Source organism: Phragmites australis, chromosome 5 (assembly GCF_958298935.1).
Source record: "Phragmites australis chromosome 5, lpPhrAust1.1, whole genome shotgun sequence".
NCBI classification, from domain to species: Eukaryota; Viridiplantae; Streptophyta; class Magnoliopsida; order Poales; family Poaceae; genus Phragmites; species Phragmites australis.
This window is the reverse complement of record NC_084925.1, coordinates 7744550-7766360: the sequence shown is the minus strand read 5'-3', so window position 1 is coordinate 7766360 and position 21811 is coordinate 7744550. Positions and strand designations below refer to the sequence as shown.

General features: G+C 42.4%; 1 protein-coding gene across 2 annotated transcripts; it reads right to left on the bottom strand.

Moving 5' to 3' along the window:
- Positions 1 to 267: 267 nt before the first annotated feature.
- LOC133918654 (uncharacterized) lies at positions 268 to 1928 on the bottom strand. Of its 2 annotated transcripts, none has more exons than XM_062362627.1 (2): positions 1042 to 1928; positions 268 to 540 (listed from the first exon to the last, which is right to left on the bottom strand). In XM_062362627.1, exon 1 carries the CDS (start codon positions 1628 to 1630, stop codon positions 1076 to 1078), a length of 555 nt encoding a protein of 184 aa, XP_062218611.1. In that variant the 5' UTR covers positions 1631 to 1928; the 3' UTR covers positions 268 to 540; positions 1042 to 1075. The 2 variants fall into 2 exon arrangements, with proteins under 2 accessions (XP_062218611.1, XP_062218610.1); XM_062362626.1 differs by lacking the exon at positions 268 to 540 and adding an exon at positions 722 to 929 and having other exon boundaries at positions 1042 to 1927.
- Between the last annotated feature and the right edge of the window lie 19883 nt (positions 1929 to 21811).

Genomic DNA, 21811 nt, shown 5'->3' with positions numbered 1-21811 from the left:
CCAGCAAAGTGGGGGACCCCTGCTGAGAAATCATCGGCTTACTAGTGTTACTACCTTTTCGTTTGAACTTCGATTCAACCACGCAGACAAAAAGGAAACAAGCCGGAGTACACACATTGAAAATGCTCTGAAATGTATAGAGTAGAATTACACAAGTAGTGGAGAACGACATTTGCTTTAGTAAATCTCATAGAGAGATAGACAGAATATACTTTTTTCGCGGGGTGCTGTAGAGAGAATATTATAGATGCTAAAAGAACTTATGCTGAGAGCAATCATCAAGCTCTACTGGAGAGAAAATCATTATATGGAAAAAATGTTCTGTCCGATTGGACCAATTATCTGGAAAAAAGGAACTCTAGAAATTCCACACTACCCAACTGCCTACGTGGTTGTAAATTGTAATTGAAGGAGATGGAAGTAGAAAGGCGTTGCCAGAGAATCCGCATCCCATTGCCTGTACGTGTCGGCCTTTTTCATAACACAAGCAACAACACCGAGGTGCTTCAATGAATAGGACGACGATGAGACACTTCAGACCTGTTGAAAAATTTCCTCTCTTGCATCAAGACTTGGCACTAGGTAGAAAACTTGACACTTGGTAGAAATAATACAAAAATATTCATACTGGAGATAGATAGAATCTACTCCGTAACAGCAGTCAGCAGAAGAAGATGAAACGATCTGAGTAGTAATTTACATCCCACATCCCACATCGACAGACAAAATCTTATTCTATACATATATATTATATAGTACCTAAATTACATAACCAGATACTAGTAAGTACACTGGAAAGATCATATGTACAAGGACACCACAGGCTGAAGCATTCTCTTGGATTTTGTCATCCCAACATCATGACAAAACGCCAAGAGAAGCACTGCTCATGCTACATGCCACCAGATCTCCTAAAAGAAAAAGAAATCCTGACTCCAAGAGCAAGAACAAAAAAAAGATCGATCAAGAGCGAGAAAGCAGGAGGGTAAAAGTGTAGAGTGATGACGGCGTGCACTGAGAAACGAACAGCTCAACTCATACCAGGAGGCAGGAGCATAGAGGACAGAGGAGACGATCACCACCAGCCGTACACCAGGCGGGAGCACTTGCCCTTGATCCAGCTGACGCCGCGCCGCACCGAGTCCCGCACCTTCCCCTCCACGCCGTACACCTTGTACACCACCAGCCGCTTCTTCCGCTTCAGCTCGGCGTCGTCGGACGCCTTCTTGGCCGGGGCCGGGGCCGGGGCGACGGTGGCCGTGCTGTCCAGCGTGGAGAAGGAGGGGGTGTACGCCCTGAGGTTCACGGACCGGCGGCTAGCGGAGGACCAGTTGGTGATGCTGCCGGACCGCTTCAGCTGGCCGCCGGCGCTGGCGCCATCGGCGGTGGGGCCGTAGGAGGCGCTGTAAGATCGCAGGTTCAGCCCCGGGGCGGCGAAGGACTTGACGCTCCCGCTCCGCTGCACGGCGCCGGGCACCGGGCGCGACCACGAGCCGGTGCTCCGGGCGCGCTTCACCTTGTTGGACGGGACCCGCGGCGCGTAGGAGGAGCTGTAGCAGCGGAGGTCGGCCGCCGCCACCCCGCCGTACGTGGTACTCTCCACGCACGAGACGGACCTCTCCATTGGCATCTTTCTCTCTCCGTGCGCGCGCGCCTGCTCAGCTCTGCGACAAGCAATGGCGAGCGAGGAGCTGAGGAGGAGGCCGCCTCTTATGTTGAGTGGCTGAGTGGTGTGGGAGGCTCGGATCCTCTGCGGCAGTAGTACTGTGAGGTTAGATGTAGGTGACAATTTGCCATCAAGGAGCTTAATGTATATTTCACATTGTAGTTTCAAGGGTGAGACGTGTGAAACAGTGTCTCACTCGTCGCGCCAAGGTAATCGTGTCGGAACTAGAAAGCACCTGCTACTGGTGACGAACAAATGGACATTTAATTTACTTATATTATAGCATATCTAAGAGACACTCCATATTGCACCATTCATATTTTCATATGAAATCCATCTAAAACATTTCTCTCTTCATATCTCGTCACGCTCCAACATACCATTTATATTCCGGTCTCTATATATTTTAATAATATCTTATAACTAAACATTTATTCCACTCTATACAAGTATTTTAGATAGCAAACACTTTCATATATGTATATTTACGTCTAGACTTAAGTTACATATCTAAATTAAACATTCTTCGTATATGAGGATCTCTGAAGATTTGAGTTAAGCAGATGATGTTTCTTACATATCTATGAGATGTATAATGTACTACAATGTATATTTCATAGTAATCGATCAAATCATAAGTCGCAAAATTGGACAGGTTTAGAAGTGTTCGATGGTATCAGCTGTAAGAAGCATTCTGCAGGAAACATGATAAGATTTAATGGAGCAGTCCCAAAAACTTTTATAGAGATCTAGGGATCATTAAGCAAGCAATTCAAAGAAAAAATATTAAGCAAGAAGGAACCTGAAGATGTGAAGTCCTTTTGGAAAAGGAAACATGACAAGATTTAATGGAGCATTCCCAAAACCTTTTATAGAGATCTAGGGATCATTAAGCATTCCCTACCAAGTTGTTTTCGGCAATGTTACCACTGTTGGGTTTTCTAGATTAAGCCAAATTGCACTCTGCTTGCTTCCAACAGCTATTCTCTAGTAACTATGCAACTTGACTGTAACCCAACAATACAGTCAGTACCAGTATAGCTGTTTTTTTTTAATTTGAAGGAGAACGATCTCTCTGCTTTTATTGAAAACAAAATAACAGTTCATAACTACCAGGCCACTAGAACAAAATCAAAACAAAAGCAGAAGAAAAAAGAACCAAGCTAGGGACGCTAGCGTCAATATTAATGTTAAGCATACAAACACAACCAGTATTGCTGTTTTGCTGAGGAAACAGCAACGAGAGCAACATAACCCACATATGCATATCCCTTTGCCGCAACACTTGGATCGTTCAGATTCGGGTAGAACTGCACATAGAACAACAAAAAAGAAAGAAGAAAACCATCAGAACGGAAAGTAAAGATAATTCTCTGAAGCAGACTTGGTTCCGAAAGAAAAAGGCTTTCTCTGAAGCAGGGATCAGTCATTCAGTACTGGGATGATCATACGTAGAAGCAAATGGGGGCACTCCTAGTCTTGCTCGTCGACGACATCCTTAATCGTGTCGAAGCACGGCGCAAGGTCGCCGTTGCGGATGAGGCAGCGCAAGCAGTCAGCATCGACGTCAGGCAGCTCCCGGAGGAGGCATCGGGGCCGCGTGAGCTGCTCCTCCACCATAGCACATTGCCATATCTTGTCAGAATTGGGTACTCCAGGAAGAGCTGGACAAGGATGCGGCCCATCCTCATCTCATAGATGGCTTTAGGCACGGGCGGCAGCTGACAGGGAGCCAATCCGTAGGGAGACTAAGGGGTGGAGGGGAGCCAGAGGCGGGTGGCGTCAGGGGTTCGGGGCGGAGCCGTGTAGGCCGAATGGTGGCAAGAGCATACGGAGTGAATGCGCGGTTGGAGGATGGCATGAGGGAGGGAGACGTCAGATCTGGCGTGCGGAAGAACAGGGATAACGCATCTATCAATATGGCATGGATGATGCAGGCTCCGCTGAAGACCTAAATTTACTATATTTGAGTACTAGGTGGGATGTATGGTCTCCTGTATATTCTCTTGTACTATCATATTCTCATGGTTACATTTCAGAGTGATTTTAGCTCTACAGACCGAAATAAGATGGTGTGGTGGTTCTCCGTTAGGATTTTGCTTTCTTTCTTTTCTTTGTGTTCTTTCGGCCTACTTAACTGTCTCGGGACGAGATTTGTTTTATTTTTTGTCAAAAGGCCTAAAGAATGTATGTATCATTTCATATCCGGTGCTGGATGAAAATAAGTGGGAGAGGGAGCTTTTCACATCGGTACTTTTTTTCCCTTGCAAAAAGCGAAGGTAAAAATATCTCTTCACGATACTTAGCTTGGACTGGTGAAAATGCCCTCACAACTAGTGAAAATGCCCTCACAGAAGGTAAAGTTTTCTTGTGATGTCGTGTTAAGCTAAATAATGACAAATTTGGCTCAGAACAGTGAACGAGGCTTCAGTTTCATGGGGACACGATCGAGTAGTGTCTAAGATTAGTTTTTAATAATATGTTTATAATTGATCGGATAGTTTCGAGATCACGAAAAGAACATGAATCGAGATACGCGATATAGATAGTTTCAGGCGTTCGGTTGGAGTAATATCCTATATTATATATGGATGGTGGTGTGTATATATTCTCTTGAGTACAATCAATCACTACTACATAAATGATTTAGTGAGACGTCTCTGTACAGACGGTTTTGTGGAGCCGTTCGTGCAAAGATTATCACAAATAACTCTAAAGAAGAACCGTTTGTCATAATGATGAGACCCCCTTAGAGTAGTGGGATGCTTTTAGTATAGACAGTTCCTATTAGAATCCGTCTGTATTAATATTACAGACTGCTCGTATTTATAGCCATCTGCAATAAAGTGAATATCACAGACGTCTCCAAACAGTAGCCGTATGTAATATTAATACAGACTCTCGTATTTAGAGCTATCTGTGATATTTATTTTATCATAGATACTTCCAAACATGAGTCATCCGTAAAATTAATACAGACGGCTCTAAACACGAGGCGTCTGAGAAAATGGCCAGAGGGAGGTGGGACATTTTAGTACAGATAGCTCCGTATTTAAAGTCGTATGTAATATTACAACAGTACATCATCCCCTACCTCCTGATCGAAGCAGAACCATACCGACCAAAGTAGTGAAGAACAGTGGGAGCTTTTGGAGGAAGATGCCGGTGATTTTCACAACAAAATTTGTTAGATTTGCATGAAAAATTGAAGATTCATTGCTATTTGTTACTCCAAGGTAAGTATTATATTCTAATTTAGTTTCGATGGTCTAGATTTGGTTTAGATAGCTAGCTAGATCTAAATCTAGATTATTTCCATGATGACATAGTTTTGTTCTATTCGTTAGATGATGTAGATTTGTATTCTAATTTAATCTTGAGATGCCAACTATATCTATATCTAGACTTTGCTTTTTTTCATGATGATCTAGAATATATTAGTTGTTTTAGGTATATATATGAAGCTCAAAGTATAGATCAATGTTTAATTATATATTACTATAAATGACTAGCTTTAATCTAGTGTCCTAGATAAATTTTGGATTTTTTATACAAACATAAAATTATCAATAACTATATAGTATTTAACAATAAAAGTTTTGAATTAATGTTTGTCCTTATTTTTAGTTATTCATGTATATAATATAATGGTAATCGTTAATATTTTTGGATTAATTATTATTTGTATGGTTCATTCATGCATGCATACATGGATAGTAGCTCCATTGTTTTCGACGAAAAGCTTGATGGCTCTCTTAGGTTGATTTGATATTAATTTACTTCATACATTGTAGATAGATCGTGGCTGGATATACGGTTCTCGTACGAACCAATGGTACCTTGATGGTGTGATGGCTTTTCTAGCAACTGCCGAGTAAAAATAAAAGATTCTTTCTTAGACAGAACGCAACGCTACAAATCTAAGTGCACTTGATTATCAGGGGCTTCAAATTGGACTACACGTGTTGGACCAAACATGGTGAAGAGAAAAATGTGTTACACGAAGACATTGGTATCGTCGAAGAACCCAAAGTTGACATAAGAAGAGAAGATGACATGGAATTTGGTGCATATGATGATTACTATGGTGGTGCAGGTGATGATGATAGGTTGGATCAGATGCTATGCGATGCAGACATGAACTTGAGTACTCAGAGAGACTTTAAAAAATTCATATGCTTGATTGAAGACTTGGAGAAACCGTTGTTCACTGAATGCAAACTGGAATACACAAAGTTTTCATCCGTACTTGAACTGCTTGAATTGAAAGCAAGCGATGGTTGGTCGGAGAAGAGTTTCACAGTGCTATTAGAACTCTTATCGAACATGCTTCCAGATGGAAACGAGATGCCAAAAAGCACATAAGAAGCAAAGTAGGTTCTTTGTCCATTGGGGATGGATGTAGAAAGGATACATGCATGTTTGAACGACTGTATTCTCTAACGTAAAGATCTATCAGACTTGTATTCATGTCTAGTGTGCAAAGCATCTTGATACAAGCGTAAGAGTCAATCAGATTACGGTGAGGTGAAGAAAGGAATTCCTGCTAAGGTGGTGTGGTATATACCTATAATTATGTGTCTTGAGCGTTTGTTTGCGAATTGAAAAGAGGCCAAATTATTATGCTGGCACTCGGTGGGTCACAAGCAAGATGGAAATCTAAGGCACCCTACCGATTCTCCCCAGTTGAGAAACATCAACACAATCTTCGATAACTTTGGTGCAGAACCAAGGAATATAAGGTTTGCTTTGATCACGGACGAGATGAATCCTTTTGGGAATATGAGCAGTAGGCACAACACTTGGTTAGTTGTTCTTAGTATTTACAACCTACCTCATTGATTGTGTATGAAGCGAAAGTACTTGATGATGTCGCCGCTTTTCCAAGGCCCGAAACAACCTGTGAACGATATTGATGTATAACTAAGACTATTGGTGGAAGATCTAAAAATATTGTGGAATGAAGGGGTGCAAGTATGGGATGCGTACAAAAGAGAGAATTTCATGCTACGCGCCCTGTTGTTCTGCACGATCAATGATTTGCCTGCACTACATAATATTTCAGGCCAGAGTAAATAAGTAGACACAACGTGCACTCATTGCTTAAATGGTACCACGAGTATATGGCTGCCCCACTTGCGCAAAACGATGTTCATGCACCACCATAGGTTCCTTAATAGGTATCACCCGTACCGTAACATGAAGGAGCAATTCGATGAACCAGTGAGAGATATTTATATCCAAGGCACTACACTGGTCAAGAGGTGCACAATATGGTTAAAGACCTCGATGTTGTGTTTGGAAAGGGGAGTAAAAAATCTAAGGATACCGGTGGCATGTGGAAGAAGAGATCAATATTGTGGGAGCTACCATATTTGAAGCACCTTGAAGTTTACCACTGCATCGACGTCATGCATGTAGAGAATAATATATGCAAAATCTTGGTTGGTCTTTTACTTAATATTCCAGGCAAGACAAATGATGGCCTCAACGCAAGACTTGACTTGGTTGATTTGAAGATCAGGTCCGAGTTGGCACCTGATCCCTCCGAAAAAGGTAGAACAAGGCTTCCTCCAGCCTGCTATAATCTAAAAAAGACTGAGAGAATCAAACTGTGCCGGTGCTTGCATGGTGTGAAAGTTCCGTCCGTTTACTCCGCCAACATCTCAAAGCTTGTTTCGATGAAAGATTTGAAATTAGTTGGCATGAAGTCCTAAGATTGCCATGTTGTGATGACATAGATGCTTCTTGTTGCAATCCAAAATATCCAGCCGAGCTATCTCCAAGACACAATCACCAAGTTGTGTTACTTCTTCAATACAATTTCTCAGAAGGTCATCGATCTCGAAGTACTTGATGTTTTACAGGCCGATGTGGTGAAGACATTGTGTCATCCTGAGATGTACTTTCCTCCATCATTTTTTGATATAATGGTACATGTTATTGTTCATCTCATGAGAGAGATAAAGATATGCGGTCTAGTATTTCTACGTTAGATATAACCATTTGAGATGTACATGGGAATTCTCAAGAAGTATGTACGGAATCGATCTTGTTCGAAGGACAGCATCGTCAAAGGTTACACAACCGAAGAGGTAGTCGAGTTCTGCATCGATTACATGGAGTAGCTCAAACCAATTGGTGTGCCCATGTCTCACCATGAGGGGAGGCTAGATGGGAAGGGGACCATATGTAGGAAATCAATCATTGCTGACTTTGCCACGTTATCTAAAGACCATTTCACGGTCTTGCAACACATGACTGAAGTAGCCCCGCATATCGACATGCATAAGGATGTGTTATGTAGAGACAATCCAGGCCGTACGGAGGCTTGGATCACAAAATAGCACAACCGCAGCTTCTACAACTGGTTGGCAGCGAGATTCAGTAATAATAGTTCAACAGAGGACAATATTGGCTGGTTGGCAAGATAGCCAAATCACATAGTCGTGACATTCGAAACATACAACATAAATGGGTACACCTTTTATACCATAGCACAGGATAGTAAGAGCACGGTACAGAACAACGATGTGCGCATAGATGCTTTCCAAGACAAATGTGGGGTCTCTGCATACTATAGGTACATAGAGGACATTTGGGAACTCGACTATGTACATTTCAAGATCCTCCTCTTTCGATGTCGTTGGGTTGCACTCTCAAGTGCTAAGGTAGACAAGTATGGAATGACTACTGTTGACCCCGAACGTGCCGCATACAAAGACGAACCATTTGTACTCGCCAAGCAAGTTGTCTAGGTCTTTTATGTGCAAGACCCAGCAAATTCAAAGCTTCACATAGTCCTTCATGGAAAAAGAAGGATTTTCGGAGTTGAGAATATCGTGGACGAAGAAGAGTACAATCAATTTGATGAGTACCCTCTTGGAGATGGCATCGCCCTGAACGAAGAACGGCTTCCGACCGGAGCCGCTTGCTGCATCGATCATCAAGAAGGGCTGATTGTTAAAGATGTATGATGTTACTCGATTGTTATGTATCTATATATTGCAATGTAATATGTAAAAATTTCATTTCATTAATTTGGAGTTTGTATGAATTAGTTATGAATTCTTCTAGATTTAGTTCAATTTAATATTTAGGTTTAATGATACCTACACCATGTGATAGTACACAATAAACCATAAATTTCCATAAAAAATTCATCTCATTTGGAGTTTGTATGAATTATTTATGAATTTTGCAAGTTTTAAAGATTTGTCTAGAAATTCAATAGTATAGACGGGTTAATACTGGCAACCGTCTGTAATGTTATTACAGATAGCTATATATAAAGAGCCGTCTGTACAAATAACATTAGTACAGATGGCTTGTTGCATATAGCCATCTGTACTAATATTAGTTCAGACGGCTTGTTACATATAGCTGTTTGTAATAATATTAGTACATACAGTGCAAAATTATGAATCGTCTATAGTAAGGAGGGTATAAATACCATTTTGTCCAACCCGTGCCACCAACAAGTTGTTTCCTTAACCCTAGCCGCCTCTTCTCACCCTGACGACCTCTCGGTGACCGCGCTCCACCTCGACCTCGTATCTCGCCACCCTGACGCTGTCAACCGACGAAGAATACAATCAATTTGATGAGTACCCTCTTGGAGATGGCATCACCCTTAACGAAGAACAACTTCTAACTGGGGCCGCTTGCTCTCTGCGTGTCAATCATCAAGAAGGGCTAATTGTTAAAGCTGTATGATGTTACTCGATTGTCAAAAGATAGTCATGTGTTTTTACCTGCATCCCAATTGCCACAAGGTTAGATATGATTATTTGTCTTGGTTTGCAGTCTTCCTTCCTGTTTCTTAGCCAGTCGATTGGGCAACTAATGATAATTGCCTTTGATTACTTTTGTAGAACTCGGAGCTAACCTGAAGATTCAACTCCAAGCTATTGATGAGTCAATAAAGGTCCACAGGAAGGATGCTGATCAGTGAGAAGAATTCAGGGGTGCCTTGAAGGAAGCAGAAGTTGAGCAGGACACAAAGGCATATGTTCTGAAGAAGGCAGAAAGTGAGAGGAATGCTATGACTACCAGTCGGGACACTACTGTTACAACCCTTCAAAAGCAGAGAGAACAGACCCTCGGCTGCATGAACCAGTTGGCCTCCATAAGTGCTGGGACACTGCTTGGTCTCCTCAAGAGCGACAACCCAAACCTCAACATACCAGTAGTGACGGAGAGGTTTAGATCCCTACCTTCGTCGAGTCTTCAGCACTTACCCTGCCTGACGATGAGAGCGAGGGTAACCCTTCTAACTGACTTGACTCAAAACATTTGAAACTTGTTCCATGACTTGGGGATGTCTGTAAACATTAATGATATTTTGCCTGTCTATTATGCTACTGCCTGCTATTTCCTTATCGATGAAAAGAGTTAGCTCAAGTAGATGCAAATACTTATTAGTAAATGTTGTAACCATCCTCGTGTTTAGCTGACCGAATATCTGTTAACACTTGAAAACTCAACTAGATAGATGATTAGATGTGTTGGTCTTAGAGTAACCACTCGAAGCAACCATAATAATGTGAAAAAGACTAGTATAAAACTAGAAACTTGAATAACATGATAATCTTTTACGAATTTTCATTGGCTTGCACTTTGACTAGCATGCAAATATGAACTCGACAGAGAACATACATAGAATCGACTAGAACTTCAGAACCTTGTTAGCCATTAGGCATGAGATGTGTGGTAATCTCTTATATTATTATGCTTTATTAAGTATAGTTGTCCATTATCAACCCAACACATGCCTCTATTGGTTCTATCCAAAGCAGTCGACGCAAAGCCAGATAAACTTTTGCAAAAAGTACATCCTTACTGAATAAATATGGTTATTACTATGTAGCCCCTGACTCTCTGGTTGAGGAGGAAAACATACTCGATCAGAGAGTAAGAAATAATATACATGTACCATTGAAAAGTATACGATGTAGCGCTTGACTCTCTACTCGATGATTGGATTGAGTGGAGAATAAATCCGTAGCATCGAAAGTATGTGATGTAGCCCCCGACTCTCTATTTGATGTGATAATCAAGACATAGAGTAGAGCTGTAGCATCATAAGATACCCGATGTGGCCCCTGACTCTTCGCTCATTAACTAATTTCAAGTAGAAAGTGGAGCATAAGCAATGTCATCAAACAATGTAACTCCCAGCTCTCTGTTAACATGATAGTTAAATAGAAAGTGAAGTATAAGCACAAAAATACATGATGTAGCCCCTGACTCTCTGCTTGATGATTGGACTGAGCAGAGAGTAGAGCATAAGCATCGACTCATTCTTCTCTACCACATGTTGTCTTCACCTCGGCCACCTTCCCTAGCCCTTATGTTGGCCGACGGTCGATCCCTGGGACGATTAGCTACCACTCTGCAGAGGAACGAAAGAGATTCCTCAACTCGTTTGAGGGCAAGTAGGGGTCCACATACTTCTGAACTCTTGGAGGTGGCGGGTCTTCACTATTTACAAGAGCTAAGTGAATCCTTTCTGTTAATAATGTATAATAGGATAGTCAGTCTGATCAGAATGTAATCGACTTACCTTTGACTTACCTTACCTACGAATGGAACTGTTGGAGTTGGTCGATATGCCACGAGTTTTTGAGTATCTCACTGTTTGGAGTAGATAGCCGTACTGATCTATGTTGAGTTACTTCAACTATTATATATGACCCTTCCCACTTAGGTGATAACTTATGGTGCTGAGTCTGTTTCTGCACCTTTCGTAAAAGAAGGTCCCCATCAGCAAATGTCCTCGGTTGGACTTTCTGATTGTGATATATACACAACAATTGTTGATACTTAACCGCTTGAATGGATGCTCGATCATGATACTTCTCGAGTAAATTGATATCGTCCGCTCATGATTGCTCTTGCCCTTCTTCCAAGTACCTTTTCACTCGAGGTGATCCATACTTCAACTCGATCGGGAGTACTACTTCTGCTCCGTAGACTAAGAAGAAAGGAGTTTCACTGGTGGCCCTATTAGTCAAAGTGCGAACAGCCCATAGTACCGATGGAAAGCTCTTTCACCCATCGTTTTGAGTAGGCTTTTAGCCTGTCGATAGACTATACCATTGGCGCCCTCAACCTAACCATTACTTTAAGGATGAGCTACTGAAGCGTAACAAGTTTTGATGACAAATTCTTCATAGAACGCAATAAAGGTCCTACTTTTGAACTAGCTACTGTTGTCTATAATTATCCGATGCAGAATTCCAAATTGAGTAATTATGCTCCTCATGAACTTCTTAGTCGCTTATGTGGTTATCTTCCCCACAGGTTCGGCCTCGATCCACTTAGTGAACGTGTCGATAGACACGAATAAGAACTTATAACCACCTTAGGCTTTTGGGAATGGTCACATGATATCCAAGCCCCAAACGGAGAAATGCCAAGAAAGAGGAATTATTTGTAGAGCTTGGGTTGGTCGAGTGGTCTACCTTCTGAAAAATCAACAACTTTCACGCTTTTTGACCAACTCGAAAGCATCCTGGAGGGAAGTTGACTAATAGAATCCTTGACCAAGGTGTAGATTACCACACATGCCTCCATGGATATCGAGCAATATTTTATTGCTCTCCTCCTGAGTGATGCACTTCATCAAGATTCCATTACTTCCCTTTCGATAGAGCTTGTCGTCTACAAAAGTGTATAGCTTGGACTTATGAACATTTTTCTCTATTGACGCATCATCGTCAGGGTCCTCTCGACCTTCGAGATAGGCTCAGAATGGGGTCATTCAAGTCGGCTCACGTTCGAGTAGTGCAGCTACCATGTCTGCAAGTTCTGCCTCGCTAACCTAACCAGACTGCTAGTTGAGTTGGGTAGCATCCATTTTCCGAATTGTCGGGACAAATGGTTTGAGGAGTTTCTCAACGAAGACTCCCATAGGCACTAGTTCTCAAGAAGAAGTGAGTCTAGCAAGTTTATCCGCACTGAAGTTATCACTCCTTCTAATGTGCGCTACTTCTAGCCCTTTAAAGTTTTCCTCGAGCTTTCACACCTCGTTCAGATAAGCCGCCATGTTGTCGTCCGAGCGCTGGTACTCCTTTCGCACCTGGTTTATGACTAGCTGTGAGTCCCCTTTCATGAGGAGTTGTCTGAATCCAAGTTATGAAGCTATGTGGAGCTTGTTTACCAGTCCTTCGGATTCTGCAATATTGTTGGAAACTTTAAACTTTAATTGAACAACGTACCTGAATTTATTGCCCTTTGGAGATTTAAGTACAATGCTAGCCCCCAAGCCCTGAAGCATGAGGGATCCATCAAAGAAGAGTGTCCAGTGGTCCTCGACCACACTTGGCTTTGTTTCTTCGATGCTTGTCCTTTAGGCGATGAATTCTGCTAGTACTCTTGACTTAATGCTTGTTCGCGGTGCATAGTGTACATCGAACTCATTAAGCTCGACCGCTGTCACACCGAGTTTTATAAAGGGACAAAACCAGATGCAAACCACATGTATGCTAGCATCAAGTTTCATACATTCAGTGACTTCATCAGTGTATCACACACAGTACCATTATTACAACGTTTAACTTAAACAAAATAGATAGACCTCAAAGTCTTTAACTAAAGCAAACAAACTAAACACAACGAAGCTCCCATCTTCCACAGGCAATTGACCAGGGGTCCACCAGCATAGCAATCTTCATCTTCATCGACGTAGTAGTCTGGTTGTCTAAGCAGCGCTTGATGGATATTTGGATGAAAATAGCAAGTGCGAGTACATATCGTACTCCGCAAGTGTGGGCAATAAATGTGATGCAAGCTTAAATAAAGGAACTAGCTATAACAGGTTAAATTTGCATAAATGTCAACTATGCTAATGAAGAGTTACAAAAATATCCTATTTAACTAGGTGAATCACCACTAAACTTTGATCCTCTAGAAACATCTCCACATGTTTCCTAACCACCTGAAAACCACTTCAGGTTCCCAAACCATCCAAACCAAAATAACTAATCAAACCAACTAATCATGTGAGGATCCAAGTCTTTAATAACAGTGAGCATAGCTAATATATCAGATTTTACACTCTGCAGAGGTTGTCCAGCTTTCCCCACAAGTCATGATTTTCTTTGTTGCCGTGTCCATGAAACACTTAACACATGCCAGTAGTGTGTCGTCCACAAAGTCACTGCAAAGCTGTTACAAAGTTTCATCCAGTATGTGCACACCCGCTAGGTTTCACTGTGGTCAAAGTGGCATTCACGCCACCCAGAAGCCCCTTTTCGCACCTGGTAGTTTCCAGCAAGTTTTTACCCTTCCCTTGCACTACACATCTCATACCACTAACCAAATTATTTTGGCATTTGTCGTCCCCACACATCCACTCTTCCGTTTGGTACGCATAAAACTGGAATCCACTAATTAATAGGCTAAGCCTATCCTATACCAAGTCTCATGGTTGGTGCTATACTTCATGGGTTGTCGCTCCATAAACTGGTCCTTACTTATGTTACTTGAACAAACACTACGGCAACAACATAACTATGATTATCATCAACACCTCTTTGCTCAAGGCCTAAGGTTCCATGTTGCTATACCATTGCCAAAATTTCTCAAATCATAGTTGCATAGTTCATTAGTTATGTTTAACTGACTACCCATCCATACCCTTGTGCAAAGCTAAGCATAAGCTGCCCAACAAAACTACTACTGACAATTAGACGATAAGGAATATATGGAATAGGGTACTATAAGTAAATAGATTCAGGATTAACAGCATGCATGTTTGAAATAAAGAACACATTTGAAAAACTAGGATCAAAATGTTCAAGGACACTTTCCTCTTCCAACTTTCTACTCAGACTCTTCAAATACTTGGTCCTGGAGATTCTAGAATTGCTCCTCGTCTGCTCTCGGAACACACCAGAAAAGCAGACAACAAAACTAACTAAGAACAGTATACCAAACAATAGCTAACATCTATGAAAAAGGTACTAAAATATAGTACACGCTGCTACGAGCACGACAGTGTGAAAATCGTCTAAATCAGAGCTAAAACGAGAAAGTTATGCTAAAAACAAGTTTGCGGTTAAATCTAGAAAAGAAAAGGACTTATTTTGCATAAAATAGAGGGGATATGCACCTTTTTGTAAAAATAGAGGGACCTATTTGTAAATATGAGAAAGTTTAGAGACTAAGATGTAAAAAGATAGGGGCTTTTGGGTAATTACAGAAAAGTTCAAGGGCTTATTTGCAAAATTGCCACTTTTCCCGAATTAAATTAAATAGGAGATGACTTGGTAAATGGGTTCTTGACGTGGCTGGTGACTAGGCTTGACACATTGGCTCAAAGGCTGAGGTGGCGATGATATGGCATGATGACAAGGCGATGACGCTAACTGGGATTAAAGGTACTCCCTACTCTAATATTCTAGAATGGGTTGCGAAACCGCCTCTGCTCTTTCCAAGTCAGCGACTCAATGTATTGACCTTTGGGACCAGGATCTAACATGGTTCAGCAGAAACAACATGAAGAAGCAACAACATGTCATCACATGATTGGATCGGCGAAGGGGTATTCTAGATCTAATCTGGACTGTTGTATGAAGATCTAATGGCCAGGGATAATTTCGGATCTCTCGGCTGGCTCCAGCGGCAGAGAACGGCGGCGGCCTGGTTTCATTCTGGCGTGCTTGCCGGCGCATCGCTGGAGATGGCTAAACGGTGCTACACCACACCAAAACAAGCGTGAGAAGGTTCAACAGAGAGAGAGGGACATGGGTAAACTTCCTAAGGGCTCACCTTTGACGATGGACTCCCATAGACCCATCGGTGATGGCACACAGTGTATGGTGGGGCTTGGAGCTCGGTAAGAAGGGTTGTCCGGCGGCGGAGAGTCGATGAGGAGCGGCAGAATCGACTCGTCGTGAGCTTGCGGTGCCGGAGCTGTGCTCAGATGCGGTAGGGAGGCAGTGAGTGCGGCGGTCGGCGAGCTCGGCCATGGGCGGCAATGGGGCAGCGGTTGGGATCTTGACGATGGTGCTCTAGGGCTAGGGTTTCGAGGAGATGCGAAAAATGAGGGGCGATGGATTCTATATATAGGTAGGGTGAGGTGGTTAAATCCATTAGGATTCGAACGTGAAGGGTGGCGGTGGTCGTTGGAGGCAAGGCTGAGCTTGGTGGCGCAGAGTCCTGGTCATAGATTACGACCGGCGCGGGGCCCCCTTGCAGTCTGGTACGGAGAGAAAGTGGAAGGTGCTCGAACGCCTTCGACAGCGTGCAGCAGCAGCTGGGCCTGGCCTTCGACCGGCCCAAGTAGGAGGCGGGGTGAAGAAGGGAGGAGGAGGTGGGCTTGGCCCGGGAGAGAAAAGGGAGATGGACCGAAAGAAAAGGAAGGGGAAAGAGAGAAAACACGGGGAATTCAGCCCAAGGAAGGAAATGAGGTTTTTCTTTTAGGAAACATTTTCAACTTTTCCAAAAACTCAAACAGTGCGCCTCAAGGTTTTGAAAATTCATTTTTCACTCCATAAAATCTCTAATGCATCTACTCCAGCATGAAAGCATCAAATTTTTATATAGCCTAAATTAATTATTTAATTTAGAAAATAAGTTTTCCACCTAGGATATTGAGAAGAAGAACACCCTATTTCTAAAGAAAAGGTGAATTATTACTATTTTCAAAAGGTTGAAAATTAGGGTGTTACAAACCTACCCCTTAAAATGAATCTCACCTTAGAGATTCGGAAGGATCGGAGAAGAGCTGCAGAAGCTCGACTTTAGATCTAATTCTCTTTCCCAGGTTGCTTCTTCTTCGAAATGATGTCTCCACTGCACCCTGCACATACGGATCCTTCGATTCCTAGTGATTCACTCTGACGTCTCTAGAATCTTGATAGGATACTCCATGTAGGTGGGATTATTTCCAACTTCTATTTTCTCTAGGGGCATTTGCTCTTCAGGAACACATATGCATTTCTTCAACTATGAGATGTGGAAAACATCATGAGCATCTGCTAGCTGAGACGGTAGCTCCAATTGATACGCTACTTCTCCTCATTTTTCCGACACTTTAAAAGGGCCTATAAACCTGAGTGCAAGTTTTCCTTTGACTTTAAATCTATAAAAACCTCTGACCGGTGAAACTCGTAGATATATGAAGTCAGCTGCTTCAAAAGTCAACTCATGACGTCGATGATCAGCATAACTCTTTTGTCGTGTTTGAGCTGTTCTCAAATTTTCCCTGATCTGTTGTACTTGCTTTTCTGCTTCTCTCAGCATTTCCAGGCCAAACACTTGACTTTCGCCAATCTCATTCCAGTACAACCGTGACCTACATTTTCTTCCATACAACGTTTCAAATGGTGATATCTTCAAACTAGCCTGATAATTGTTGTTGTAGGAGAACTCTGCATAGGGAAGATTTATGTCCCAACTAGTCTAATTTTTCAAGGCACAAGCTCTCAACATATCTTCTGGAATTTGATTTACCCTCTCGGTCTGACCATCAGCTGCAGATGATATGCCAAACTAAAGTTTTAACCTGGTATCCAATGACTCATGTAGCTTTTGCCAAAACCTAGAGGTGAACTGGCTTCCTCTATGAGACACTATCCTCTTGGGTACTCCATGCAAATACACAATCTTGGCAATATACAAGTTAGCAAGTCTAGGTCCTATGTATGTGGTCTTGACTAGGATGAAATGAGCAACCTTTGTCAAATGATCCACTATAAAACAAATAGAATCATATCCTGATCGAGTTCGGGGCAAGCCAACGATAAAATCCATACTAATTTTCTCCCATTTCCACTCTGGTATCTTCAAAGGTTGAAGCAGTCCAGCGGGTCTCTGATGTTTAGCTTTGACTCTCTGACATATATCATATATTGCTACATACTCGGTAATTTCTCTCTTAATACCATACCACCAATATCGGTCCTTAAGGTCTTGATACAACTTGGTGCTTCCGGGATGAATGGAATATGTAGACTCATGCGCTTCTTGAAGAATAGTTTCCTTGATAGATTTGATATCCGGAACACATATTCGTTTCTAAAACCATACCAATTCATTCTCATCCTTGGTAAAACCCGGGCCTTTGCCCTCCTTAATACGCCGCTTGATTTCCATAATCTTCTCATCCTCGAGTTGTCCTTTACGAATTTCTTGTTCCAATGTCAAATTGACTGCCATTACCACGGCTTCTACGTTGTTTACCAATCCGAGATTGATTCTCTAAAAATCTTTGCATAACTCGGGTTATCTGTCTTGCACGATCATTATTCTGAGATAAGTCTTTCTGCTCAAAGCATCGGCAACTACATTCACCTTTCCAGGATGATAATTAATCCTCAAGTCATAGTCCTTGATAAGTTCTAACCATCTTCGCTGCTTGAGGTTGAGATCTAATTGAGCAAAGATATACTTCACACTCTATGATCCGAATATATCTCACACCTTTATCCAATCAAATAGTGTCTCCATATCTTGAGCGCATGTACCACGGCGGCTAACTATAAATCATGTGTAGGGTAATGTTCCTTATTCTTCCTCAATTGCCTTGATGCATAGGCTACAACATGGCCTTCTTGCATAAGAACATATCCTAATCCTTGACGAGAGGTGTCACAATAGATGGAGAACAGCTTTTGTGTATCTCGCATGATGTTAATCTCCTTCGGCAGAGATGTTATGACCGAGAAAAGAAACTTGATCTAGCCAGAACTCACATTTGCTCAACTTAACATACAATTTATTATCCTTAAGCTTTTGTAGAACCAATCTCCGATGTTCTGCATGTTCCTCATCATTCCTAGAGAAAACTAGGATGTCGTCAATAAAGACTAACATAAACTTATCCAAGTACTCCATAAACACCTTGTTCATCAGATACATAAAGTAGGCAGGGGCGTTGGTCAATCCGAAAGACATAACCGTATACTCATAGAGTCCATAACTGGTAATGAAAGCGGTTTTAGGGATGTTTGATGCTCGAATCTTCAACTCATGATATCCTGAGCAAAGATCGATCTTGGAGAACACACATGCATCTCTAAGCTGATCAAATAAGTCATCGATCCTGCGAAGAGGGTATTTATTCTTGATGGCCACCTCATTCAAGGCTTGATAATCTATACACATTCTTTGGGTACCATCCTTCTTAGGTATCAAAATTACTGGTGCACCCCATGGTGATGAACTAGGTTGGATATAACCTTTGTCTAACAACTCATTCAATTATTCTTTAAGTTCTGCTAACTGATTAGCAGCCATTCTATACGGACTTTTTGATATAGGAGCCGTACGAGGTACTAGTTCTATAACAAACTCAATGTCATGGTCAGGTGGCATACCTGGCAAATCTTCTAGGAAGACATCCGAATATTCACATATGACTTGAATGCTCTTGATTGGGGTTCCATCAGCTTGATTGATTGTCCCTCTAGCCATTGGCGACACTTCTGCAACATATTCTACTTCTTTTCCTTCTTTAGCAGACAGACGAACGGCTCTTCTTGCTTCTTGCATAGTCGATAATTCCATTAAATTTGGTAAACCAATCCATTCCTAGTATGATATATATATCCCTTCAGATTCCAAAACAATAAGGATTGCCAGAAAATCTACCCCCTTATCTTAATACTAAGGTTAGGGCATACATGTCTTGCTTTCATTTCTCCACCTGGGGAGCTAAAAATCATTCTATGCTTCATAGGAGATATAGGTAAACTTTATATTGCCACATACCTAGTTGATATAAAACAATGCGATGCTCCAAAATCAAATAACACTGTAGCGGGGTTGGAGTTGATAAGAAACATAACGATCACAACATTGGAGGCATCTTCAGCTTGATCAACTGCCACATGGTTCACACGGCCTCTAGCAACATTCTGCTTTGCTTGATTCTGGGGTTGATTCCCATTGCAGTTCTGTTGGTTTGATCCTTAGGTGGGTGGCTGATTTGGACGCTTTTGAGGGCATTGGAAAGCAAAATATCCCTCTACTCCACAATGGAAACAAGGTTTTCCTTTGGCAGATGCTTGAGTGTTGTTGCCAGTGTTGTTATTCCTTTAAGGGATCTGACTTGAAATGCAGAGTGCTTGAAAGTTGGAGAGCTGGTACCGTCCTGCATTCCTGGATAAGCTTTGATTTGTAGACTGGGTCCTGGGTCAATTGTACAGCTGACCAGAATGATTCATAGATCCAGACTGAGAAGAGTCGTAACGGGAACTGGTGTTACTGCTTGACTGACCTGGGTTGTCCATCTTGCACCTGCACTCAATCTTGTTTCTCTTGTGCTCCAAGATAAGAGCTTGATCTACAAGGGCTTGAAAGTTTTTGAAATCACGAGAAGCCAGAGAATTCTACAGTCCATCATTTAGTCCTTCTAAGAAACAGTATTGCTTCTTCTCATCGGTATCCACATCTTCTGGTGCATACCGGGACAGCTGAGTGAATCTAGTGACATACTCACTCATAGTCCTTCCTCCTTACTTGAGTGACATGAATTCCTTTCTCTTGATCTTGATAGCTCCTTGGGGTACATGATGAGTACGAAAAGCATTCTTGAACTCGTGCCAGTTGATGATGTCAAGTTCTTCATGAGCAGCGACATAGGCATCCCACCAGTCTGCGGGAGGTCTCATCAGCTGGTGTGAAGTGAACAAAACCTTCTCCCTGGTGTTGCACTGAACGACTGAAAGCTTCTTCTTGATGACCTTGAGCCAGTCATTAGCGTCCATAGGTTTAAAAGCATAAGAGAAGGTAGGTGGCTTAGTCCTTTGGAACTCTCCGAGCTTGTCACGGGGTTGCTGTGGCGGTGCAGGGGCGATGGCAAGAGGATTTTACTGCATTTGGGCCATTATCTGGGCCACTCCTTGTAGAATCTAAATTTACACTGCCAGAAGCTGCTCGAGGGAAGGCTACGACGATGGAGGTGGATTGTCATTGCCTTGTCCATCACAAGCATTGCCATTAGCGTTGGCGTGGTTCCTTGGGTTCACCATCTGACATAGATGCAGGAAGATGAAGAAACAAGGAAATAGGTAGAACAACAGAAGCAAGAATGGACAAAAAAAGACAGAGATAGACTCCCAAACTAACTAATATATTACTATTATTATAAGGATGTATTCGTGAAGAAACTCTTCACAATACATCACTCACTCAAACCAAGATCCAAACCTCAGGGTGCTGGTGCTGGGCGATGACGGGCCTGAAGATGGTGCGGGGAACACAAAGTCTCTTCCTCAGAACAAGAAGATTCCTAGCAGTCTAGGTGATGACTCTTCTTGTTGTGTAGCTCACTCTGCGCTTGAGCTAGCTTGTCTCTGACATACTACAACTTCTCGGTGGTACGATCTAGCTCACGACTCAGCTCCAAGGCCAGGGCGGCCTGCTCTCCAAGCCTGGTAGTGCCTTCTTCGAGGACAAGAAGAGCAGTGATGTCAGTGAAGCCACTAATGCGCTGAGGGTAGTGGTTGAACTGAGTGAAAATCATGTCATCGTTGTGGTGGTGGCAGAGGATCAGAAGGGCTTGGTGTGCGGCATCACAAATTCCAGCCTCGAAGGTAGGTCTTGGTGAGATGGCATAGTGGATGCTCATCATTGTGTAGGCTCCACACTCTGGTACCAAACCGTAGATCACCACTTCGACTTTCCACTCAAGAGGAGCATCGGCGTACTCAATCTTTACTCCTGTGTACTCAGGTGCCTTCACGGATCCCAGAATGTGAAGTATCTCCCAAAGCTTGGCGGGGAACCATCCCACGCGGCGTCCATTGGAGTGGTAGACACGGCTCCAACGCGGAACACGGGGCAGTTGTGGTCTTGCAAAAGCCATAGCATGGGTTGAGGTCAACGATCGAGCAGGGAGATGATGGGTCCGAGCCATCTACAACAATTTGAAAAGGACAAGGAGAGTCAGCAACAGGGTTTAAATAGAATAAGACAAGGAAAGCACAGAAAAGCCAAGGCAGAGTTTTCGAAAATAGTTTTCTTAACAAAAATAATCCCTACTTGACCATTCTAACTAGGCTCATGTCCAACGGTCAACACGGCTCTGATACCACCTCTATCACACCCGGTTTTATAAAGGGACAAAACCAAATGTAAACCACATGTATGCCAGGATCAAGTTTCATACATGCAGCAACTTCATGAGTGTAT

Coding starts and splice junctions, on each gene's coding strand:
- LOC133918654 (XM_062362627.1), bottom strand. CDS start 1,630: ATGCCAATGGAGAGGTCCGTCTCGTGCGTGGAGAGTACCACGTACGGC.